Source organism: Myiozetetes cayanensis, unplaced genomic scaffold (genome assembly GCF_022539395.1).
Source record: "Myiozetetes cayanensis isolate MyiCay16 unplaced genomic scaffold, myiCay2020 scf5-8, whole genome shotgun sequence".
Lineage (NCBI taxonomy): Eukaryota > Metazoa > Chordata > Aves > Passeriformes > Tyrannidae > Myiozetetes > Myiozetetes cayanensis.
The window spans coordinates 93,883,274-93,909,884 of record NW_026087742.1 but is presented as its reverse complement, the minus strand read 5'-3'; the positions used below and the strand labels follow the sequence as shown (position 1 = coordinate 93,909,884).

The 26,611-nt window shown below is 35.0% G+C and overlaps 1 protein-coding gene across 3 annotated transcripts in view; it reads left to right on the top strand.

Annotated features, from left to right (window-relative positions):
- Positions 1–26,611, top strand: part of PRKX (protein kinase cAMP-dependent X-linked catalytic subunit) — a 51,661-nt gene that overhangs the window by 11,291 nt on the left and 13,759 nt on the right. For 2 of the 3 annotated variants that reach the window (XM_050332479.1, XM_050332481.1), the window contains exons 2-4: positions 12,917–13,085; positions 17,017–17,280; positions 23,167–23,286. In XM_050332479.1, coding sequence (XP_050188436.1) covers positions 12,917–13,085; positions 17,017–17,280; positions 23,167–23,286 — 553 coding nt within the window. Of the gene's footprint in view, positions 1–10,831; positions 10,956–12,916; positions 13,086–17,016; positions 17,281–23,166; positions 23,287–26,611 lie in introns of those variants that run through there. The other variant, XM_050332480.1, reaches the window with a different exon arrangement.

Here is a 26,611-nt window from a genome sequence, read left to right as displayed (position 1 = left end):
ATCACCTACCTGCATTTTTTCATGAATAGTTCAAGAAGTAACAACCTTAGCTCTTCTACAGTGTTTAGCTTGGAAATTTAGAGTGAACTCTGCAGCTTGCTAAGCTTGCCTTGGTCTGTGTGGGATTGGACATATGTACTGCACAATATTCCCATGTCATTGTGTTGAATTTTGAACCTTATCATAATGTGACTCATGAATAATTTCAGATCTGATAAATTCTTTATTATATGCATGTATTTACTCTTTAAAATATTTGTTCCGGAGCAGTTACTAGTAATTTTAAATTCTATAACCTTGCTTTTGCCTGGGAAAAAAGGTATTGTGTAAGGAGTTCACCAACATCCTTGCCTGTTTGTGACATGTTGCATCTTTCCATCTGTGTTTTCAAATGTATGAAATTTTCAAACTATGTTTAATACAATTTTTGTTAAAAAATTGGACCTCAGATGACTTTATGCTTAAGGGAAAAAAAAAGATTATATAGAAACAATGGCTGTCACAGAGATGCCATCAGGTATCAGTCAAAAAGTCTATCCTTACTGTTGCAAAGTTAATGATATTGTTATGATATATACTGTAGCTTCAGTATTGACTGTAGTGACCTGTTCATCTCTTGATTTCTGTTTTCCTATATATTTAGTTTCCTAAGAGTCACTTTAAAAATCAGAGTTGTTTCGTGAAAGTTTGGGTGTAGTTTTTCATAAATTCTCAAATGTTCTTGTCTTGGTTCATTTTTGTTCATTTAAAAAATGTCAATTATGTACAACGTTCTATTTAAAGTCTTATTTGTTGGATTGAATGGGTTTTTTGGGCATGGTACTCAGGGGTATAATAGTGGAGAAAGAGATTGGATCCCAGTTTTGAAATGGGAGAGAGAGTGTGTGAAAAAAACTAAGAAGGGCAGTTGAAACTGGTGCAAAATTGGTAGAGTGGCTTTTCTTTCCTATTAAGAAACTGTATAGTAAGGGTAGAAAAAACGAACATGTCCATTCTGTGTTTGTCATATAGTAGGCTGAACTGAAGTTTGAAGAGAATTTAAGTTTAGACCTACTTTTCTGCACTGTAGAGAAACAGCAGCAAGTGGTCCATACAGTCCTGAGTAGCATGAAAAATTCAGACCATGGTCCTTTTCTAATAGAATATTTAAGTGTTTACACTAAACAAAACTGTCAAATTACCATTGGCATGTCTTCAGTAAAATCAGGTGTTAGCACAAATAATATTTTTAGTCTTTACTTCTATTAGTAATGTAATTCTTGCACACTATAGAGACTTTTTTCCTGAAATGTTTAACGTTTGAGAATGGAATTTAGTGGAGACTGGGATTTTGAAACTTACTGTGTTGGTTCCAGTTCCATATCAGATATAACTTTATTTGAATATTGTCGACTTACTTCCACTTTCTTGCATAATAATTCTTTATGTGGAGAATATTGTGATGTCCATACTAGTACCAAACAATTGTGATTTCATCACCTGATCTTGTACAGTTGCACTAATTTTTGTAAGGTATACTATGTGAGAATTTGGAAAGGTAATGAACACATGAAGTAAATTCTAGACACCTAATGCATTGTTATTCTTTAGTCTCTCAGGAATATCAGTTGATGCTGCTTTATGAATATAAACAAAGCCTTCCCTTTGAGGAATACTTTGTTCCACTCATGAATTCTCAGTGTATTGACCCTTAATGAAAACTAAATAAGTTTGCAGTGCATTTTCCAGGTTGAGGTAGAATTTTAGGAGATTCTTACTGGCTTGTAGCTTGATTTTTTTCTTTTTTTTAAACGCTTTGTTTACAGGAGATAGAATACAACATTGTAGTGGCACAGCACACTGCTTGTAATTTAGAGATGCAAAGGTATTATTTGGGTCTTTTGCCAAGGTATTCATTTTGCTATAATTACAACACTAAGTCCTTTGTACCTATTGTAATAAAATCTCTATTACTCAGTACAACTCATTCAAAATGCAGATCGAATTAAATCGAAATTCTAGAAAAGGTCTTAGTTATATCAGAAATATTTTTCTCTTTTTGTCAGCATAATACCTGAAGTGTGAGTAACATAACAAAAGTTTTAAGTCCCTTCTAAGACTATTGTGCTGTATAAGTTTAAATAACATGTAGAATTACAGACTATGGATAAATTCAAGCTTCCAAATTGGATATGGTTTGAGGTGTGATTATTTGTACAAACTGTATCCTTTCCTGTTTGTAATGTTTAACTATTACGAGGATTTAAAAAAAATAAAGCTAGATGACATTTTTAAGAGCACATTTGTGACACTGTGCCAGTAAGTTATGTTTAGGTAACAGTGCTGAAGTTTGTAAAGTCATAGGTATCATTGGGCATAGTTTTCGTGATGTAGGAAGAATTCAGTGAGTTGCTAACAATTCTTCTTTAAACCTCACAAATATGTACTTAACAAATTAGCACATTCTGTGTCAATAATTTCCATGTCATGAAATCCTACATGCACTTACCAGACCATATAATTTTGAGGTTGGTTTCTTCTCTCAGGATATAGACCTATGCACTGTAAAGGACTGTCAAACCTACATGTGCAGAATCAGCAGAGGTAAATAGGTAAATATTCTATATTGAATATAGAAATGCTTTTTTTTTCCTCTGTTGACTTGCAGGGGATTCCACCCACTTGGTCCAAAGGTAATCTGTGTGATAAGTGACGATGTTCCAGCTCAAAGTATCTAGGGAGGCTGTTGTTTTTTTGCTTAAAAGATGGGAGAAATCCTGTCTGTCACCTTGTGTTTGGGGTACTGCCTTAGCCTACAACATTACTACTTTGATTTTTTTGTGTTGTGAAAAGACTTTAAGTTTCCATCATAAACTGCAAGAGGCCAAGAACAGTGGCAGCTTTTCAGAACATACATGTGTTTTATCTTTTAATGTCCAGCCATAAAGAGATGATGTGGAGCTACGTGGTGCTTTGTTGTAGTCTTTTATCTTTGAATGTAGAAAAAACTCCAGTATGTCATTTTACAAAAATACTACTTCTCAGGTTTTAAGATACATTGTGAAGAGTGAACTTTCTGATGCTTTGAGGTCTTTAACTACTACTCAGTGGTCAGGCTTTGTCTTCATGGGAATGTCCAGAGGTTTATTGTTTGAAGGTTGTTCTTCTTTTATTTCCGTAGCCTGAATTAGCTCTAGGTCAATTTAAAATTTAAAAATGGAGGTCAAAAGTATGATTGGAAAAAAGAATGGAAGAGTAGGTATTGAATGCCACTGAGCTTTAGTTTCATTTTGCTTTCTGAATATTAGTGTATCTGGTTTTGGACCTGGCCTTTCGAGCTAAGTCTCAGTTTTGGTGGTATATGTGTGTGTAAATATGCAAGTATGTTTCTGGACCAGGGCTTTCTGTGTTGAATTATGTGGTAACACACAAAATAGCAGGCAATAGGTAATCTTGGAATATCTTAGTTGCCTATTTAGCTATTTCCTGAAATGCATGAGAGAACTAAAATGTGCTGAGTGCATTTAAATTAAGTCTAAGTCTTAGATCTGTCTTCATCCAGGAGCTCTTCAACGTGGTCTACTCTTCAGTCTTATGCTTTATCTATTCACTACTTAATACGGTATTTCTACAATGCTTTTAATCTGTTTGAAAAGTATTTAAAAAGACAGTTCTTATGCACTGTGTGAAGTGTCTTTCTCAATTTGTTTCTCCTTTAGCACTGCTTAAGATGAAAATGGAAGTGAAATGTAATTGAAAGGGATATATTATAAGAGGTACTAGTCCCTCAAAGGCTTCTGTCCAGCACTGGTGAAGGAGGAAATCGGTCAAGTACAAACAATGTGGCTTTTATTACATTGAGTCAGCAATAATAAACCTTTGTACTTTAGCAAGAATTTTTTTTTGTTTGCTTTTTAAAAGGACACAGGGATATTCAACCTCATACTTTCTTTGCATTAATATGGGACTGACTTGCAGCAAGTAGCTCTTTCTGAAGAGCTGAGTTTTAGGATAGGCAAAAAGATGCTGATTATGTAAAAATCAAACAAGTGTGACATTTCTGGGTTGAAAAGGAAGGTTACTAATCAAGTCTTAGATACCTACTAAGTACCCCCATTTAGGCTTATGTAGTTCAGAGGAGGCTACTGTTAAAGTTTTGATCCATGCTGCTGCATGGATCTGATTTTTATCAGACTCCATGTAGCATATGTGTTTGTTTCTTAATCATCAAACTTATATTTTTATTTATTTTTCTCAGATGAAAACATGAGGTTTGGGCACAGACATGTTTTGTAGTTGTTTGTCTGGCCAGTTTTATTTCAAGGTTTTCTGTGTTCTGTGTGTATAATTGTAAGTTTTGTGCATATAATAGTTTCACTGCAAAATTTAGGACCTAATATGTTCAGCTGTAGCAAGTGACAGAGCAAAAGCTGCTGGAACTATATTTCAAGTACCTGAACAGTAGTGTGTCTTCTATAGAGGTGCTACTTCAAACTTTTAAGACCAAAATTACTGTTTCTTTTAGTTGAAGTTACCTAAAAAGGGTTTCAGTCTGCTCTTGACTATGACATGGCAATTTGTTTAGTTTTGGGGGGGTTATTTTGTTTTGGAAGGGTTTTTTTGGTGAAAAATCAGCTAAATGTCTCCATGCTGAATTTGAGTAAAGCAACAAGCCTAAACAGTTCTATAAATGCTTCTTGTAAATAGGGAAACTGAAGGTGAAGATATAAGTGCTGATAAATGATGAGAGAGAAAGCTTTAGTGTTTGTTCTCTTGGGTAAAATCTTGATAGTGAGATTGAAACTTAGCAACTGATTTTTTTTTTCCTTTTTTTTTTTTCCTTTTTTTTTTTTTCTGATGTAAGATATCCCTGCTTATGTTCTCCTTTTATTTCTTACCCTCACTGGGAGGGGAACAAAATCACTGGGAAACACTTCTATTGTGCTACCTGAGTAGAATAAGTGAAAAATGATATATTAATGATTTACTGGAATTGATTATTTATGTACTACCAGAGGTAAATTGCAAGTTATTTGTCCTCATAGAAAGTTAGTCAGTCCCTTTTGTCTTAGACTGCTTCTGGAACATCCAGTTCAAAATACTGAGTGTAGTACTAATCCCAACTCAAGAAGCAGGAGCTGTATATTCACAATTCACACCCATTCACAGACACAAAATCAAACACTATCTGAAGAGAGATCAGAATTCATCACTTTGGGTTGTATTGTAAAATGTTTCCATCATAACATTTTTTATTGCATTTTTTAAACAATCAAAAGGAGTCTTGGGTTTTTATTATTTTTATTTGGGATTTTTATGATACCTAGAATACTACTTTATTCATCTTGTTGGTTTTCCTTTTCTTTGCCTGAGTCTGGTTTACTTTGTGACACATTTTGTTTGTGGTAAGTAGAAGTGTAACACCCTTGAATAAAAATAGTTACTTTGAACCTAAATGTCCATCAATTTGTCTTAAGTTTCATTTTAAGGAAGCTGTTTCATAGTGGTTTTAAACACTTAAAAATAATTAAAGCAATTATAAAAGATTATTTTAGAGCACAAATTGATTTAGAAAGAATCCTGAATTGCTCTAAACTTGATGGGAATTTCGAGCACCAGTTAATGGAGAGAGGGTGTCTAGATATGGGGTTTACATGTCTGGCTTTTGTTGTTTGAGGAATTATTTGGAAAGAAACCAACAGGTTAAAAATCCTTCTCTTTAATATTTGCATTTTTCTCAGTTAATGTGTTTATTTTAACCTCTCCCTACCTGAAAGAAGCAATTCTCTGAATAGGATTTGAATGAAATAACCTTTTAAAGTCCAGAGATGGCCTATCTTGCTAGTATAATTTCCAATTTACAGACTCTTTTCCAACTATTAAAACCTGACACTTTTTGATAATGCTTTGATTACCTGAAATTCTCATCAGTTGAAATAGAGAATTTAATGCTTTCTAGTGTTTTAGCTTGGCATGTGTTGCTAGCCAGACAGGTACCTGATTCTTAGCTTAACTGTTTGTCTTTTAAAACATGATAGACCAAGGTTTTTTAAAATCGAGTCAAGACAGATTGATACACTTCATTTCTAGCAGGTGTTTGGTATAATTTAAAATATGCTATTTCAATAGAACTTAATTTAGTTCAGCAAATAATATAAAGCTTAGTTCCTAGGTGAAAGGCAAGTTCATCTTTAAAGGTTTCCGTTTCAGCTGTTGGTACAAAAAACCAGTTTTTCAGTTGTGGCCTATTTATATGTCAAGTGTGATATTTAAATAGGTAAAATTAGAAGTAATAATGACTTTGCAATATCCTGTTTGGAAAAGCTTTTCATCTGCTCATTTATTCATCTTTCTATCAGTGTCTCATGAGTCATAGGTAGGGGAAGGCATGGGAAGAGTTGCAAAAGTAGCATTCAAGTAAGGAAATACCAGTTTTATGAGAATTGTTCTGAAGATTGTAGATGTTAAAGTTTTGTGAAGGGACATGCATTTAAATTCAGTGTTCTAAGAGCTGTTTAGAAATTGAGTGGATTTAAGGGTATCATCACCAGCAGGTGATGATATGGTCTTTATGGTCTCATTTATTTATTGGTCCCTGATATTTCAAAATAAGTAAATAAAGAACAGAGGGAGGAGAAACTTCCAAGGATTATGCTTTTTTTTTTTTGTTTAAAGACACCCTGATATTTAAAATATTTTTACAGAGAGACAATAATTTGTGAAGAAAAAAATGGATAAATCTGAGATTATAAAGGAACTTACATCATCAGTGTTCAGTTGATTGGCACTTTTGGAAATCAGAAACCTGTCTTTGAACTATGTGAAAAACAGGAAACTTGACTGATGGCTAATAATTAGCCTAGTGTTTCCTGTGTCCTTAGTTCATATAAGGATTGTAGTTCAGAAAGATTTAAACGGGTGGGTCAACAACAAGAGTTGTTGACACAATTCCTTGGTATTCTCTGGCATATTAAATTTTGTGCAAAGTTGAAAAGAGACTACAATGAATTCCAGGTTGTTAAATGTAGTTTTAATGGTGTGTTGTTATAGACTCCATGCAGACCAAGTAAGAAGGAACATGAAAATACACTAGGTCTTTGGAATCTTTGGAAATTTCTTACATCAGCCCCTTTGAGTCAAAAGCTAGGTTGTACTTTGAACATGCATTGCTAGTTTCTTTTGACTTCAACTAAGCTGGGATAAAGAATTAATGACACTGAACTTCTAATTTAAAAATGATTTGACAAGGGGGGAGTCTATAATCCAAAACAAAAGAGAAAACCACTGGAAAGTCACTGGCAAAAAACATGTTTGGGACAGGTAATCTGAACAGTGATGGTTTTGCCTGGAATGTGGTGAGCATAGTTCTTGCTGTGTACTAGCTCATATTATTGCTTAAAAGAAAGACATTCTCTATCCAAGGGGTACTTGGTATAAACTGAATCATAGCACAATGGATGAATGAAGAGCGTCATAGAAGCAAGCTGCTCTGGCAGAGCTGCACAGGGTGAACACTACACATGCATCTCTGTTTTCTATCCTTTTAAACTCTTTTAATCACTGTCTCTTACTTCACTGCATATCATTGAAGGATATGCAAAACCTTTACAAAAATTGTGGGTTGACATTTCCTTCTTATATTCAGTAGTATGAGATGAGCAGTTCTAAACAGAAAAAAAGGCATCCTATAAAACCTCTTTTAAATTTCATTATTTCTCTGACCTGTTTTTCAGTTTTAGATCTGAACCCTCTAGAGTGACACAGAGCTATAAAAGCAATGGTTTAAGAGTTTCAATGAGCAATCCACAGCACTGAATTTGGCATTTTCAGTTGACACTTGTCTATGGGTGAAACATTAATAAAAATGTGAACTTGACTACTATGGTCCAAAATCATCATCCTCATTTTGAGTTGCCCTGTTGATGTGCCATCTGCATCTTTTGTTGCAGAAGCCCACAGTTGCTTGTGCCTTGTGGTTTCCCCACATCTTTCTCTTGAGTGTTAATCTTCTGATTACTTGTCTGCTAGGGCAGGCCGATTTCCTTTGCTATGCCACTTCCTCGTCAGGTATTATTGGAGCATTTATTTTCCAGGATAGGCTGTTCAAGTTCCATCCCAAAATGAGGCAAAGTTTAAATGGCAAACGAACTTGACATTCAGTAGTGAATTTGTAATGTGATACAGTTTGCTTAGTTCATCTCTTATATTCAGCAGAATTAAGTCTGTTGTGCTCGTGGCTATCAATAAAGACTAATGTGTCACAGTAGGAAATGTTTCTTCTAACTGTAAATAAAAGTGAACACATCTGATGTTTTTTGTTGGCGTCTGTTGAAGTCAGGACCAAACCCTTTGGGACTCGGAAAGCAGCCCTCAGGGTGGTAGATCTCACATGACCTAGTTTATTCTTCATTAAAACAGATGGTATCTATCTGAGCAAGGCAAACTTGGTTTTAAGAAAGAACTGGGGATTAAAAAGATGGGAAGCTGGAACAGCTGGGCCTAATTAATGGGAGCAAATAAAGAGGCAAACTGAGCATTAAATTAGTCACCTACATCAATAGCAAAATAGTCACTGCATGGCTACTCACAAGTTGTTTCAGCTGAGCAAAAGTTGTAGGATTGGTTTTCCTAGCATCAAAAGTATCTAAAATTGCATCAGAAATGTTCCCACACTCTTTATTCTTTTCTACCAGGCTTCAAAGAGAGTAAAATTCTGGAAACTGGCTATGGTATTTTGGCATGGCATTAGGAATCCAGCTTTTGTAAGACTGAAAATGCCTTTCTTCCATTTGATATTTAGGCCAAGCTGGTCCTGTGCAGGTTTTGACCCTTTGTGTGTGTTTAACATGAGAAGGTTAACTAATGGAGAAGATTGCTGGCATTCCTTCAAGCTCTACAACCACATAAAATATGCAGTGGGATCCAAAAAATGTATTATTTCTGTTTTAAACAGATTGTACTGGATTAGTGGTTAGCATTTTGCATATTTTTATTCTGTTTGCCCATTTAGTCCTGAAAATCCTGAATTATGTTGTGAATAGCACAGACACTCTTCACTTTCTTTTGTTACTGGTGACCAGAAACCTTCCCCTGCCATATGCCTTATCAGGGAGAAGGGGCCTGCACAAAAAACCTACAAATCTCCCTTCAGATGTTCTAATAATAGATGAAGTATAATTTTGCTCTTCCTTCAGCAGGATAGTACTTGGTAACTCCCAGGACTCATCCAGAATGGTACAAGGTCCATGAAGTTCCTTTGGTTTGAACCAAGTGTGAAATAAATGTCAGTAGAATAATGTACAAATTTGTAAATACTGAATTTCCTTTCATTCATAACGTACAAGTATAAAATATTTATATTTTAAGATAATCCTAAGGAATGTTTGCTTATTTGTCACAAAAGGTTGAATTCAGTTGGTTCATTCAGCTGAGCTCTGAGGTCATTGGGGAAAAAGGTTGAACAGTCCTTTCACAGGGATTAACAGAAACTGTTCCCTGAGTTTAGTGTCTCATTCCTGGAGGGCAGAAGGCAGTGGTGCTTTGATAGAAGATTGGTAACCCTGCCTTTCTTTGCTTCAAAAAACTTTCCCTCAAATTCATGGATCTCGGCCTTCGTCTTACACACTGCCACTTCACTGCTTCAGTTTGTTAGTTTTCTTACTGTGAATCTGAGGAGCAGAATTTAGACCTAGTCACAACAACACCTGTTTATATAAAAGGTTTTCTTGACTATGCTGAACAACCATAACATCATCTTGTCTCAGCCTCCCACCTTGACTGTCATCCTGTTCCTCCTCCCAGCCCCTCAAGTTGCAAGGAAGAAAATTTAAAAGATGTTTGCAAGAATGGCTAAAAGTATGAACAGGAGATCCAGACCAAAAGTTTGAAGTGAGATTCAAATTATAGTCTTTTTTTTATGCAAACTTTATCTGGTTATTTGAAGACCGGCTAAGCATAAAAAACAAGTTTAACAATTAGTGCCATGGAAGGGTGGTGGGTGTGTCTGGGTACTGCTAGCTAATGCAGGCCTAGTGGCTGTGTTAGCTATAAATACAGATGATGGTTAGAAAATTCATATTATGAGAGATGTCTGAAAGCAAATGTTAGATGGCTTCTTAGCCTATACTGTCTTGTTCATTTCCATAGTTGCTTGAAATTGGGTTAAAGATGTTTGAAAAAAGCCTGCCTGCGATCAGTTCAAAAATAAAACTGGTTAGGGAGGTTTTGTGTTCTCGCCTGTCTGTGTGGTCTTCTGGTTTTCCCGGAGGCTCTCTAGATTAGGTGCTTGTCACTGTTCTGGAATAGCTTGCCAAGCTTTGCTGTTCCTGGCAGAGACCTTTTTAAGGAGGCCGTGTTTTCAAAGTTAGGAGTATTGCTAAATAAGTCCCTGATAGGTTCTTTGAAAACGGATGAAACTTGTGATTATGTTATTTCTGAGCAGCAGTTTGTAAAGTTAGACCATTAGCATATGGAAAAGTAAAGCATTCTAAAATAAAAATTTCTATGACAAGTAGTAGAGCAAGTCATGAAACATGCAATCACCAGAGACCTAGGAGCAATTAGGTATGTACTCACTTCTGACATTCCTGTTGAATAGGTCTGTGGAAGCACTTTGTTCATACAAGTATCCAAAGGCATGTAAAACCCCCATTTGCTGATGGGGTTAGTACTATTAATTTCCCCGAGTCCACATTTGAAAGTTGCAAAAATGAAAGGAGATTTTTAGTTTCAGTGTGCAATATGACTGTAATTATTCATCACAGTGTTTTTATTCAGAATTTAAATTGCAGCTCCTAATTTTGAAATAACCTAAGTTACTTTTTTTTTCTTATGTTCATTCAGCGCAGATGTAAATAATCAGCATTTAAAGCAGCTTGAACAGATGTCTCTGCTTGGAAGCTTTTGGTCCTTATTTTTTTTGTATGGGATTTTTTTACTGCAGAAGCCTGCCCCTGAGCAAATAAGGTTGTTTACAGGTATAGTCGTGTAATGTGACTACGTTGTTAAAGGATTTAATTGCATGATAAATTTTCCAAGGTAACCTGATGGCTTACTTGGTTATAACAGCAGGCTTTCTGAGACCTCTATACAGTGTTCATGGTTAAAGAACTGTAATTTGGGACAGGTGGGAACGTAAAACTTCTTTGATAGAATCTTTTGTGATTGCACAATGGTAATCATTGATGTGTTTGTGTAGTGAGAAGTTTTATCTAGAAAGCTGGCTTCAAAAACTGTATTGTTAGGGGAGCTGCAAGTTCCATAAAACTGGATTTTTGGAGTTGTTAGTTTCTAGTTTGTAAAATGAGTATTTTGTTTTGTTTTTTACTAAATGGTCTTGAACAATATTACAGGTGACTGGAAAGAAAAACTGTTAAGTAAAATGTAAACGTTTTAGGTGAGAATACACATACAGAAAACAAACATTTGAAAAATAAATTCTCAAGTTTCTTGAACTTACCAGAGGCAAAAATTCCCTTGTCTTCTCTCCCCAAATAATGCAGTTTTAGAAGTTCATTTTTTGGTCTCTTTCCCCTACCTATCTCTCAAAAATCTGTTTCCTTTTACATACATACTCATCTCCTTGCACTTGTTACACATTTAGAAAATTAAAATTGACTGGTAGCATAGATTGATGCTAACTGATTAACACAATCTGAAATCAATTGACATACTAATTAATAATCTTGTAACATATCTGTGGGCTACCTTTCCAGGGTTTGTGCAATGAAAGGGAAGACTGTGAGCTCAAGTATAAGATTTTGACTTTTTTGGAGAGAGTGACCTTTCACAAGTTAGGCCCTTGTTTTGAATGCCAAGCATCCTTTATAGCAGCACATCTTCCTGTCAGAATGGGATTAAAAGTATCTGGTGTAGTGCTGTAATGGAACCTGCATGGCTTTGTTTAATAAGCAGAAAAACAATAAGCTACCATGCAGTGAGCTGAAATGTATAACACTGTGCTGCACTACAAATAGCCATATGGCTAAATGGGCTAGTTTTAACATTTCAAACTAAAAGAAATACTCAGTTCAGTGATTGTCATGAGCTCAATGCACTTAAAGGCAACTTTATTGAATGGAGAAATGCTAATACAGTATTTAAAAGTCAATATGTTTTTTATTTTCCTTTTATATTTTTAAGAGTGAAAAAGGAGTGCATTAATGCCAAAAAATGGGTGCCAGAGAGCTACTGTTTCCAAGTGATAAAATGCTGCAGCACTATAAGCAGATTTTTTTTTTTTAATTTCTTTTTAGAAAGGTCAGCAACTTTTAAGTATTTTTTTTCCCATCACTTCCTTATGCTACTGAATCACTTCACCTCTCTGTGCAAGTTTAAGGGAATAGTCCCCTCCCCTAAATAATTGGAGACTGGAGCTGTTCTCAGTCACCAAACCTTAGGAATGAATATTTTTTATTTTTTCTTTGTCATCATGATTCTGTGTTTTGTTTTCTTTGTGTTATGAGTTCCTACGTTTTGAGCCTTAATTGATTTTGAACTACCTTGTTTTAATAAATAATAAATGGAAATAATGAAATTGAAGAGAGTGTTTCCCAGCTTTTCTTCTGCATTTGGCAGCAGTTTTGCTCTTCCATTTATATTGGTTATATTTGAAACTTATATACTACATACTTATTTATTGTGTGCGTCTCCATTACCCTTTCTCAGGACCATTTTTCTTCTTTGCAAGAGATGCTTCCAGTATCTAGCCAAAGAGTTGCAGTATCAGAATACCATTATTTTTTATCAAATCATTATTGAGAAAATCGAGAAATATCAAGAAAAAGAATTCCATGAAAGCAGGTAGAATATGTGAAACTATGAGGAAAACCAAAACAAACTAAACTGGAATTGAGTTCCTGTAGGTTTTGATTTAGGGAGTTATCACTGTTTTTTCCTCTTTTTACACTAAGTTGATGTTTCGACTTCAACTTTTCAGGCACGGGTACCTTTGGACGTGTTCATCTGGTGAAGGAAAAAATGGGCAAACGTTACTTTGCACTGAAAGTAATGAGCATTCCTGATGTCATTCGACTGAAACAAGAGCAACACGTGCACAACGAAAAGTCTGTCTTGAAAGAAGTCAACCACCCCTTTTTGATCAGATTGTAAGTTCTTTTGTTTTTTTAATTCATTTAACTCATGCATAAAGTGCAGTTAAAATATTCCAGAGTCTCATTGCAACTTCTTGTGTACTTAACCAATGCTGAGCATTTAATTTCTATTACATAATCTAGACTAAAATAGACTTTGAACTAAAGTATTTATTATAGAAGAATGAAGAATTTAAACTCAAGATGCATAATTTAAACATTCAAGCAATAATTTATGGTGAGAATTCTTCTGTCTCTTATTTTCACACTGCAGAAGAGAAATCTTAAGTGAGGGGAAAATACAAATGAAGAATTGTTAGGATTCACTCATCAAAATGACTTCTAGAATGATTGTTTGTTAGAAATGTGATAAAAGTATTTCTACACGTATGTCTTGTAGGTGTCTAGCTAAAGGTATTATTAAATTTAAGTATCTGCTTTTAAAAAACTTCTATGAACTCTTGCCAACTTTATTTTTCAAGAGTTTAAATAACTGCAACACTTCTTGAACTTTGATATTCCCATATTCAAGGTTGTTAAGTGATGGAACCTATTGAGAAACATGTTTTAAACACAGTTCATAAAGAACACTTTTTTTTTTTCCATGGAAGTATGGTAATTCTAATGATCCAAATAATCCCATTGTTAAAGATAGAAGGTATCATACTTTTCTGTTCACAGCACCACAGCATTTCTTGTGTATCTGAGTCCACATCAATTAATGGGATAACTAAAACTCTGGGTAATTGCAGAGTTAATTTCCATTTATATTTTCTCATGCATGGATACAGGGCTATTAACCAGGATTTGTTTTGCATTTACTTGCCTTAATCAGTTTTACATAAAAGTAGACGAAATTAGCCTTAGTTAATCTCTAGCTGCAGGGAGTGCAGCCTCCTCCCAGGGCTAAGAAAGTATCAGAGAGAAAAGAAGAAGGAACAGAGTGGTAGTCATTCAGAAGATGTAATGAGCCCTGCAGGAGGAGGCTTTTTCACTGGTGAGTTGCTTTTTCCAGCATCATGATGTTATTAGTTTCCAGCTAGTGTTCAGAAATCCTGTGTGGCACAGTATCAGTAAGATGAGTTGTATAGTGTGTGGAGTTTGAGATGCTTGGAGGAAAGCAAGATGGAGAGGCTGAGTGCATCTAGTTAGGCTGGTTGAAATAGGGATGGAACAGGGGGAACAGGATTTTATGTGTATGTCTATATACATATGTAAATTCTTTAAAGAAAACCCTACCAAACCCAGAAAAAACCCCAGCTAAGTAGGTCTATGTGTGAGGAAGAGTGAGAGTAGGGAAACCTGTGTCAGAGGTGGGGATGCAAGGATTCATGTCCGTACAGAAGTGATCAAAAATCCAAACTGCTAAGTTTTCTTGAATTTCATTCATACCTTATATCCAAAATATTAGATTTTTAAAGTTGCCAAAGGACACAATTCAAATGGAAGTTTACTTGTGTGCAAGGGAAACGTTTTTCATGTCTTCTAGAGCTCTGCCTTTTCTCTTGAAATGTCCAGTGAGGCGTTGCATCAGCTGTGCTCGTGTAATTGTCCATGTGATGCCTTTGTCCCTTGGCAAAGGAGACTCAAAGCAACCTAGCTGAAATGAGGCAGTTAAAATTTAAGTCACGATAATATTTGTGTGCTTTGAGTTAAACAAATTTTCATGGGTGATTATCACTGACTGTATGACGAATAACACTTTGTATAGCTTTTTATATGGGTAACAGCTTTTTTCAGCTGCCCAGTATATGTGGGTTTTTTTCTATGAATTCTTGAAAGTGTTTTACTAAGTGTTTAACGAAAAGGGGGAAAACTCGATATAGTTCTACTTCAATACCTTTAAACTGTGTTATCTACATTCTAGGTTTTATATTTTCAGTTAGCTTCCCCATCTTAAACATGGATGGTATTTTCCTCTAATTGCAAAATAAGGAATCTGTGTCAGTGCAACACAATACTTCAGCATTTTATGATGGAAAATTATAAGTAATGCTGCACATAATTGATTTCCGGTGTCTGTCCTTCCTATGTCTTCCTATATGTAAAGAGTTTATATAACTGTTTTTCCTTTTCCTGTTGCTTGTGAGAAATGCCTTTTCTGCATTTAGGGAGGTCAGTTTTTTCTGTAGACACTTAAGTTATTTATCTACATTTTTTTTAAACAATGTTTTGTAAATGCTTATTTGGTGCTCTTGCAATCTTTAAGACTGCATGTTTGAGTGATATATCATACCTCTATGCATCACTTCATAGTATCTGTAAATGTTGACATGTATCTTTTGATTTTTTTCAAGAGAACAAGAATTAATAGAAGTCCACTATGTCTTGTAATCCTATAAGCTCAAACAGGTTGTTTATAAGAGTTCACGATGGCATCCAAAGTTTATGTATTAAAGCTGAATTATAGAGTTAACATCACCATGGATATTGTTCTGATCACAGCTTCTGAGATTTTTTCTTCTTTTTTGTATTAGAATTACCATTTAAAGCAATCTGCATTGCAAGTATCGAAGTTATTAATTTTGTTCTTTTTCATGTATATCAAATAATGTATCCATTTTTTCTGTGGATAGACAAACCTATATCAGTTTTTAAAGAAATTAATTCAGTAAAACTACTTTGTTTTAATGGTCTAGATATTCCACTTTTCCCCCTCTGTATTCTTTGTCAGATTTTGCTCTTCCTCTACCACATATATATTCTTTTAGATATGTGGTTTGCTTTGTTTTGCCCACTCCTGTTCCTCTTTCAATGTTTATTATTTATTAACTACCTAAAATACATCTCTATAGAGTGTTTTTACAAACAGTCAATAAAGATACTGTGGACATCATCAATAGTCAATTAATTACGTTGATGGCTGTCATAGGGAAGAAGCTCCATAAAAGCAAAGGTGAGCCTGGGCTCAGCTTTCTTCATCACTTTGAAGGAATGGAGGAATTGTTACTGATGTCTAGTAGCCCATCTCATTTTCTTGGTTGCCTCAATGCTGATATTCAAAAGTAAAATCTGACTGAGTAAAAGTCATTCATGTGTTAGGGAGCTCGGCTTGCTCTGCATGTCTTTGCCGAAGCTCTTTGCCTTGATTAAGTACCAGGTGATACTGCAGAGGCAGTTACTAGAAGGTAAAGTAGCCTCTCTTCTTGTATTAATAAAGTAGGTATTGTAGTAGGTAAAGTAGTATGCTCTCTATCTTTTATTATAAAATTAGGGTTATCTCTGTTTTTTAAATGGTAGAGTTCTTCAAGGTGGTGTTACCAGATAGTTATTTTCTTCTTAACTGTTGAGTTATGTTTGGGTGTGTGATATGTGAGTTGCTTAGTGTGGATAGAAAGAAAAACAGCTTAGTTTAGGGGATGTTGGAGAGAAGATTCCTTTATTCTGTAATGAAGCTTTTTAAAGCCACATTGAATTGTTTTCTTTCTTCCTTAGCTGTTCTTTACTGCACTCTAGTAATGACTGTACACAATAATAGTTCTTAAATTAAAGGCGGCAGTCTGAGGAATGGAAGGTACTAAGGTTAATTCTGAGGTACCGAAGTGAATCTTGTTTTGCTGTCATTTTTGCTTTCCGATTGCTTTTTGTTAAAAGATACCATGGAAGAGCAAGCATTATGATCTGATGCTTTAGCTGGGGTTGTGTATTTCCAGGGAAGAGGAGATAGAATGATAACTCTGTGATGTCTTATTTTGAACATATTCTCATGAAAGTCTATCAGTTAATTTACTTTCTTGGCTTATGCTGTACTCATCCTCAACTATCTGCTTTACATTGCAGGTTAAATCAGCTACCTTGAATATCTGTTACATAATCTTGCTGGATTCTTGGGGGTTTAATATTTGCGGACTAGACATCAGCAATTAGTTTACATACATTTTACAGGAGTTTAAAACGAATTGGAGACATAATTTCTTTACTCAATAAAATAATATTTTTATTACAGATTTTGGACCAACCACGATGAACGTTTTTTATATATGTTAATGGAATATGTACCAGGAGGAGAACTTTTTAGTTACCTGCGCAACATGGGGCGTTTCAACAACAGCACAGGACTATTTTACTCTACAGAAATTATTTGTGCAATAGAATACTTGCACTCCAAAGAAATAGTTTACAGAGACTTAAAACCTGAAAATATATTACTGGACAAAGAAGGACATATCAAGCTTACTGACTTTGGATTTGCTAAAAAGCTGGTGGATAGGTAAGTGAGGTTTTCTTATGGTAATCACATTTTGCTTACTAAACAATTGGAAAAAAAAGGTTTGATTTCAGTGCTCAGTATTTCATCTAACAACCCATGTGATTCGTACATGTCAAATCGTTTAATATGAAGGAATGGCTGCATGGAAACCCGTATTACCCCTTAGGTATAACTAGGAGCAAAATCACATATAAGTAACAGTAGAAAAATATTTTTATATGAGTAGTTTTGTATATTGAAGTTTTCAACAGTTGTCTTGTATAAAGGGAGTTCACTAAAGTAATATGAGCAAATATTAAAATGTGTACATTAAACCTCCATACATATTGAATGGCTAAAAGTTTTGTAACTCATACTTCCTTCTGCTTTCCTTTTAGAGATTTTTGAAGTGTGAGAATAACATTTTAAAACTGCATACTGTGTTAACCTGTTGCTAAAATGAAAGTGCAAAAATCTAGACAAAAACAACAAAGCCATCTTCAGCAGAATTGGTTTATTTAACTGTAACTTCTACATTACTGTCAGCTTTAATAGCATATGTAAACTTTTTGATAATGCAGAGGGTTTTTTTCCTCTCTCTTTGGACTACTGTTCCAAGATTACAAGATAAAAGGAAGCAAGAGCATTGGGATTCAAGAAATGGGAGAAAAAACTAGCCTATCATATCAGAAAAGCAGTGTGACAAAATTTGGTATTATGCCCTTGAGCCATGTCTTGAGGGGAACGGTATTTGATTGTTCTAGTTGAGGCAGCTAGTTAGGTGTTACTCTACAACATCAGTTTGAAAGGAGAGTGGATCTGAGGGAGCCACTTACTGGATCCCTTACAAAGTAAAAGTCAGATGAGAAATCAAATCATGTTATGGAGGTCATAAAAACTGCTTCCCCATGGGTTACATGCACGCAATGCTGGGTTGCCTCGACACAGAAGAACGGTAGACAACTAATAGCAAGCTGGTTCTATTCACCTTTAAGGTCTGCAAGTCTGTTTGAAAACCATAGAATTTTAATATCAACACATTTGATTGAATTCAGTTTCCACTGGGCAAACAAATAGGCATCCAAATGCTGACCTTTTCTTTTAATACTTTGATTTTAAGTCAAAGTAACTTTTTGCTGAAAAAGGTAATGCTACTACTTCCGTGTAAGAAAGTAGGACAATCTCTTTATAAGACGTTTTCATGCAAATTCTTATGACTTTCTCTTCACATGTAGATACTGCCACTTAGTGGTTATTCTTGATTTGGATTTCTGTGGCTTTAAGGCGCAACAGAAGTAACCCTTAGTTAGATAAGGTAATAGTTCACCTCAGAGTGTGTTTTTTGGTTCAAATGTGTTTTAGGACATCAGAACAAGTTATCATTACTGATTTTAATTGGTTTTTTTTATTTCCCATATTGTGTGGGGGGGAGTGAAATCGATTAGCTTGTGTTAAATTGAATCACAGAAGAATATAGTAGGTTTATATTCATAGATGATTTGCCTATAAATGTAAAACAAGTAATATAAATACAGAACATAACTTTGGAAGGAGCAAGGACATTATCAGTCAGAGCATAGGTAGTTACCTATGCAAGTCTGGTTTGGTTTTTTGTGTCATTGGTTTTATTGGAACTACATGATAGTTCCAATAGTACACATGCCAGTATATTAGCTGAAGTAATTTTTACAACGCTGGTTTTGTCACTGTAAAAATACACAATTCTCACCATTTATCCACTAATGTACTCCAGTAGGTTCTTTTGGTTATGGCATAGGCTATTTAATTAAAATTATAGGATATGTTTTGTCATTTTTACAATGGCAAACATCTGTACGTATGTATGTGTGTAGATGTGTGCATATATACAGTGTATATGAATTGTGAAAATAAGACAAGAAGCATTTATGTTTTTCAAACATTGTGAGGTACCTGCCACTCAGAATCAGCAAATGTATTCCTACTGAGGAGAAGACATGATATGGAAATTAAAGCATGGTCTCCAGAAGACCTTTGATAGAATTACACATTCTTGATACGTAATACTTCACATGAAAGATTCTATAGCTGCCTAAGTGAGGTTTTTCTGTACACATTTTCCTTTCTTCCTCTTATGATGTGTGAAAACATGAAGTTGTTCACCATGTCCATCTACAATTAAGCTGCTCTTTAGAAAGACTGTCTGGCTCAAAGCTCATATTCCCACTGTGGGAAGCAACCTACACGTTTACCTTCTTATTACTACAATTTCTGAAGAACTAGACTCTTAATATTTTTTTCATATAGGCAGAGGAAGGAGAGGAGGTTTTCTTGCCTCCTTCTGTTCCTTGTTAGTATGTCCTTCTGTTTATCCTTGTTCCTCCTTTCTCAGTTGTAGTGTACGTTTAAAAATTCTAAATTTTTCTCCAAAACAGTGTGTCTTTGCCTCAGCTGCAGTTTATTTCTTCTCTTTTCCACCTTGGTGTTGCTTAACTGAAGACTTAATAACCTTTTCAGTTTCTTGTAAGTACATTCATACTTTAAAAAATGTCAAGAAGAAAGATGGGGAGGGGATTTTTATGAATTATTGTTACCTGAAGGTCCTAGAAGGGATTTGCCTTGAACTTTACAACCATTACATTTGTAGACCTTTCTTCTCCTGAAAAGCATATACCACTTTTTGTGTATAGTATTTTCGTTAAAATTTTTTTCTAATCTGGTCTTTTTTTTGGTGTGTTTTTTGATTGTTTTGTTTGTTTTGTTTTTTTTTAATTCCTGTGTTCTTTCAGAGAAGCTCAAAAACTAATCTGCATAGAATTTAATTTCTTTTAATATGCAGATTTCACTCAGAAAGTTATAAAAGTTTTAGGAAAAGTTAAAACTTTCTCTTTTTTGGAATGTTAATTTTAGTTTATTCAGCTTGTATTCCTAAAAATAAAATTATCTATGCAAGTCTTTTAGAAACTTTAAATGATTAATCTTAAATATATTCAGGATATTTCTGCACTGTTGCTTAAGCTGAATGTGCCTCATAATTTTTGTGCAGAGTGGATTGCAGAGAAAAAACTAAGTAAGACACAGTAAGTCTGGTTTACGAACTGTATTGTTTGCCACTGTAGAAACAAGTAAGAATGTCTTGCTGAACAAATTTTTGTGGTCTGGAAACAAAGCAATCTTTATTAATATTATTGCAAACAAACAGCCAGAATACCAAAAAGAACATTTTTGGTAATCTCTGACTCATATGCAAGAAACCTGTCAATTATTACAGAGATGGATGCTGAATTGTGTAGAATGCTAAAATACCATTAACCATCGAGACTTAACTTCTTCAAATAGTACTCTTAATAAGTCCCACAAATATAATTTTATAGTTTACATTTGTAACCAGAGTAGATTCTTTGTTTTATTTTCACGTTTTAAAATTGAATGTTCAACCTTATCGACTAGTGCTTACCTGCGTTTCAGTTTTTATCCTGAAAACCCAGAGCAAAGGATATTTTCCAGCAGTTTGAAGGGAACAGTCTGTTCTTATTTTTGTGCATTGTAATTTATCTTCAAAATGATGATCTGGAGTTTCACATGAGTATGAAATAGTCATAAAATAGTAATGATAAAAAAATACTTTACGCAGGTTATCTATAGCTTTTACTTGATTTGTTAAACGTTAAATAGTTTGTTTCGTGACCAACAGAAGAGGAAACACAAGTCTTACACATCTTACAGCACAAATACATAACTTGGAAAAGAATACAAGCCTTTTCCCTGTTTTTGTGTAGTCAATAAGCATAAATTTCTTGGTGGTAATAAATTTTATTTCCTAGTGCAGCCAGGAGACTTCAAGTTATGTTAACCTTTGCTTAATTCACAGTTTTCCTCTTGCTTCAATAAAAAGATCTTGTTAATATCCTGTACAGTAACTGATAGTCATTTTAATTACATTGTCCCCAGCAAATTGTGTAAGTCATGGTCAAATGATTTTTTTTTTTTTTTTGGTATGTAAATGACCTTGATAAGGGATAAAAACCTTCTTCCTCCCAAATACAGTAAAACTGTCAGCTGCTTCACTTGCAGAGCTGGCTAAATCAGTATGATTAACAATGCAAACAATGCTGTTTTGCCCACAGTGTTTTAAATTTGGGAGAGAGAGAAATTTTGGTTTTATAAGACAACAGAGCTTAGCTGGTTTTTTTAATTCCATAGTGCTGATCCAGGCAACTGCTAGATGGCGGTAGTGTCAAGCAGCGCTGAAAGTAAGCATTTTCTTCAGTATGCTTGATCTGGAAAATGAGTTCAAACTTTTTAGATAAATTTGTGATAAAAATTAAAAATGCATTGTTTGAAGGTAGTTTCAAGAGCCATGAAGCACATTGAATTCACAGTGTGTCTAACACATTCGGACAGTTTAGCTTGACTAATTTAGCTTTCACTAGAGGAAAATCAAGCTTGAAGAAATTCAAGTCATAATTCTTTATTTAAAGGCTTGACTGGCTGTACAACTCCTCTTCCTTTATCTGAAGTATTTTTATGAATGTAGGCTAAGGCTTAAAAAAAAAAAAAAAACAAACAAAAGGGAAAAAAGGGAAAAAACCTTCCAAAAGCTCTCTTTAAAATACTTCATAGAGTCATAGAATATGCCGAGTTGGGAGAAACCCATCAGGATCATTGAGCCCAAGAGTCACACCATGGTCCTTACAGTGTTGTCCAAAAGCTCCTTGAACTCTGAGGCTTGGTGCTGTAACCACTTCCCTGAGAGCCTGTTCTAGTGCTCAACCACTCTCAGGGTATAAAACCTTTTCCTGATATCTAACCTAAACCTCCCCGAACTCAGTTTCACGCATTTCCCTCAAGTCCTGTCACTGGATAAAGCTGCCCCTCCAAACCCTTCACCATCTTTGTTGCCCTCCTTTGGATGCTCTCTAATAGCTTAATGTATTTTCTATATTGTGGTGCCCAGATCTGCACACAGTATTCAAGGTGAGGCCATACCAATGCAGAATAGGATGGGACAATCACCTCCCTGCAGTCTCAGGGAGTGAAGCCAGGCAAATACTACTTGGGCATTTTTACAAAGAAGGGCAATATATTTCTGGAAGAATTGGTTTAAGAATATTCTTTTCAAATTGTAATTTGATCTTTGTAAACATAACTGCTTAGTTTCAATTTATTTCATGTCTTTACGGAACTCAAAAGATACATTTCAATTAGTTAGCAATATAACACTGTTTTATCCTTACCTTATCATAGAAAGCTGTGACTAAAAATGACATTAAAATATATAAAAAATAGTGCTGCTTACATATCTCACATGCTTAACTACACCTTGTAAATATTTTAAATAACTAAAAATACAAAGTGTTTTAATGGATATTGTGGAAGTTTCATTTCAATACTATTTGAAAAATTTTACTTTGTAAAATGAATCTGACTTGTATGTGCAACTATGTACTGATTTAAACTACTACTTTAACTCCCTTCTTCTCTTTTTTTGCTAAACAAAGCTTTTTCCTTTTTCTGGGAAAGGCCAATAAGCTTGTCTTCTGCTGTACCTGTCAGCAGTAGTCCATGAACTCCCAGGACTCCTGCAGCTCACAGGGTGAAAAACAGTGTTAGTAATTTCAAAGAAACATACAGCCTCATGGATAGAGCACCATACCACCAGTCAGCAAACTGAGTGCACACATATTTTCTGCAGCCAAGAAGTTTCTTAATTTCCATGTATGTCTGTTACAGGAGGAGTGGAGAGCATCATCAAAGCAGTCTGTTTAGATCATGTAGTGACCCTTATTATTCCTGTTTCTGTATACAGTAAATACATAGGTATATGTTGGGCACTTCTTATGTGTGTGTTTTTACCTGTTACTGTATTTCAGTTTAACTTCAATCTGGTTTTGTTTTGTGGGGCTTTTTTTCTTATTTTACTTCCAGAACGTGGACTCTCTGTGGCACTCCTGAGTACCTTGCACCAGAAGTTATACAAAGTAAAGGCCATGGAAGAGCTGTGGATTGGTGGGCCCTAGGAATTCTTATATTTGAGATGTTGTCAGGGTAAGTGACAATTACTATATCACAGCAATATTACATAATACAGGATTCTTTAAAAGTTCTGTTTACAATATTTGGATTAGCAAATATGGGCTAAATATAAAACATACTAGTTTAATTTCTGCCTCTGAAGAAAGGAATTGGGAAACTGTAAAGAAGAACATACATCACTGTTCTTATGGGAATGTTTTAGGTTTTTGTGTTTGTTGGTTTTGTTTGTTGTTTTGGTTTGGGGATTTTTTTGGTTTTACTTAAGACTTTAACAGCTGATCTTTTCCTCATCTGTTTTGGAAATTCAGGTTTTGTCAAAGTTGAGATTTTTTTTTCATAAAATCTTTTAAAGGCTAAAGAAGAGGATTACTTCTGTAATTAATTTCTAGCATAGTGATATAATACTTGCAGTGGGAGCTTTAGTCTGTAAAAATGCCTAATGGCAAGTAGGAGGTATTAATACACTTTGTATTACTACTGAGCACTTTTTTTTTTTTTTTTTTTTTAAACCAAAAGAAGAAGAACAGGGAAAAGCTTTAAAGATGTATTTAAAATCAGTTTGTTCAAATGCTACATTTGATGTTTTAGAATTTGTTTGATAAGCAATGTTTCCAGAAGACACAAATTTAAACTAAAGACAGAGTTTCTGACATTATTATAATAAACTGTTTATGACTTTTTAGTATTATATATGAAAGTAATTGCCTTAATTTGCTCTGATTTCAAAAAAGAAATACTGTTTTGAGTACAATAAACAACTGATTTAGGGAGAATGTGAAATTCTGCTTATGTACTAAAGAAGGCCATCTGCACGTCTTTCCTTGGCTTTTTTTGTCTTGGCTGCATTGTGTGAAGGTACTGGCAGAAAAGAGAAGGATTTTGAAAATAATTGGTTTTGCCATGGTGTAACACAAATGTAGGCCAAAGCAAGGCCTTCGTAGTTTCTGAAGAAATATAGTATATTTCATCAGTTTGGTTTTATAGTTCTTAGAACTTCTTTTTGGTACCTGACTCAGTGCGTTTTATGACTTCTCAGTTTGTGTCAGGTTGCGTCTGTGGCCTTTCATTGTAGATCTGCAGCCCTATAGAGTGATTGAAACAAAATGTCCTTGCTTGGATTTATTCATCCTTTTCTCTAGTCAGTACTGTCACTCTCAGAGTAACTTTGGTGACTCTTCCAGTGTTTGGAGAAGCTCATCAGATTGCCTGATCAAGCAGATCCCCTGATGGATGGATGATCACTTCAGAGATCTAATCCATAGTGTGTATTGCTGTGAAGAAGTCCACCCAATAGCATCAAAACTTTATCCCAGGACAGTATTGCTGCCCATTGCTTGCTTTCTTTATGTCCTGGAGGCTTGCATATGCATTGACTTTGAATCTCAAGGCAATTTGTAGACAGAAAAACATAAAAATGTATAATAGTACTGACTGACCCAGGCAGGTTTTGCTGACTGGTCTGATACAAAGTCTTTATTTATGTAGGCTGATCTGTGCAGGGACCAGGCTTCACCTTTCTTCTATCACTTCCTGTAAGGTGAGCAGCCCAAGTTGGTCAAGAGGAATGCTTCTCAGAGGGATGAAAGGAACAAACAATTCCCAGCAGGCTTGTTACCACTAATCTTAGTTCTAGACAGCAGGAAACTGTAGGTAAAAGCGTCTGGTGCTGTAACATGAGCACAGGTGCTGCAGTCACCCAGCTGTAGTCTGAGTGATTTACCTTCCTACCACGGGCTTCAGTGGGACCACTCTGGTCTGTGTGGTCTCAATGTAAGTGGATATCAGACCTTTTTTCTTTGTGTGCCTTACAGAGATGTTGATAGGATTCTTTTTACTAGAGCAATAATAGAAACAAAGTTTCTATTTTATGGAGTTAACATACTGACTACAGGTGGTAATTGAGCAAGATGTCATTTCTGGAGTCAGATCTCAAGACTGGAGGCTGCCAAAGTATGGCTGCTATATATTCTACTGAAATATAACTGGCATATCTTCTTCATGAAAAAAGGGAGCAGCTGCAGTCATTTCTATGTAGGGTCTTCTGTGTCATGACACCATCTGGCTCTAGGGATGAGACCTGGATTCCAGGGAGGTGGTGGGGAGGGGTGGCTTAATTTGAACACTTGGGCTTTAGAGACCTTTAACCAGTAGAGGTAAATTACACTTTTCTAAAAGGCAGTTGAGTGAGGCCTTATATAGGCTGATTGACAGAGCAGCTGTCAGCTGCGTGAGATTTCTGTCATGGCTTTTACTACAGTATTTGTGTAGACGTGCTTTTCATAATTGAATGCTGTTTTGGGTAGGGACTCCATCCAAAACTAAAAAATAAAAAGCAGCATTCAGTCATTATCCAAAGCTGGGACAGGGACTTCACACAAGCGCGTTTGTTTGGGGCGGTTTTGTTTGGAGTTTTGGTTTGGAGTTTTGGGCGTTTTTTATGTGTTTTTTGGTTGTGTTGGGTTTTTTTTGTTTGTTTGGTTTGGTTTTTGTTGTTTGTTTGGTTTTTGATTGCAATTTTTGTTTGGTTGGTTTTTAGTTTAGATTTGGTTTTTGTTTTTTTGGTCATCGTTGGGTTTTTTTGAGTTGGGGAGTGTAGATTGATACTACTTAGGGTTTGGGTTTTTTTGGTTTTTTTTTTTTTTTTTTAGGGGGGGTAGAGAGAGGCAGGGATTATGGCTTGTATGTGCTCCCTTTAGGTGGGTAAGTTGTCACATAGAGTGGGTGCTTTTAGTGTTTTATCAGCTTTTAACTGTTGTTAACAGTAGTGTTTTAAAATGCATTTCTTCACCAACTAAAGATGTGGCTTGATATTTATACTATCGAGGCTTTTAAAGCATGGACAGTCATAGCTAATTTTATCCTTTGAAACCCAAAGAAGACAAAAATTTTTTGAAGGTGAACAAAACCTGAATTCAAGACTTGTCTGCGAGTAAATTAACTTTAAACATTTGGTAGTTATTTCCTGAAGTTAGTCTCTCTGAAGCCCAAAAGCAATTGAAAAGAATTGGTAGATGTGTATGTAAGGAAGTGGTCTTTCTAAAAACAAACAAACAAACCCACACTTTCCTGTTCTATGGTGTCTGATTTCCCTATCTTAATCTCTAGAGGCCCATGAAATTCTAATTCTGCACATACTAGATTTAAGGCAAGGTCTCAGTTAGGTTTAAGATAGTAAGATATAGGAAAGGGAAAGAACAGGGAGAACCAAAGTTGAGAAGAAATCTTTACAGAACACAAATTCGTATAGATAATCTAGACAATGGAAACAAGTTGTCGATACTAAGAGTTGGAAGATCTGTTTATTTTGAGTAAATGAGTGCTGTTACAATTTACCATA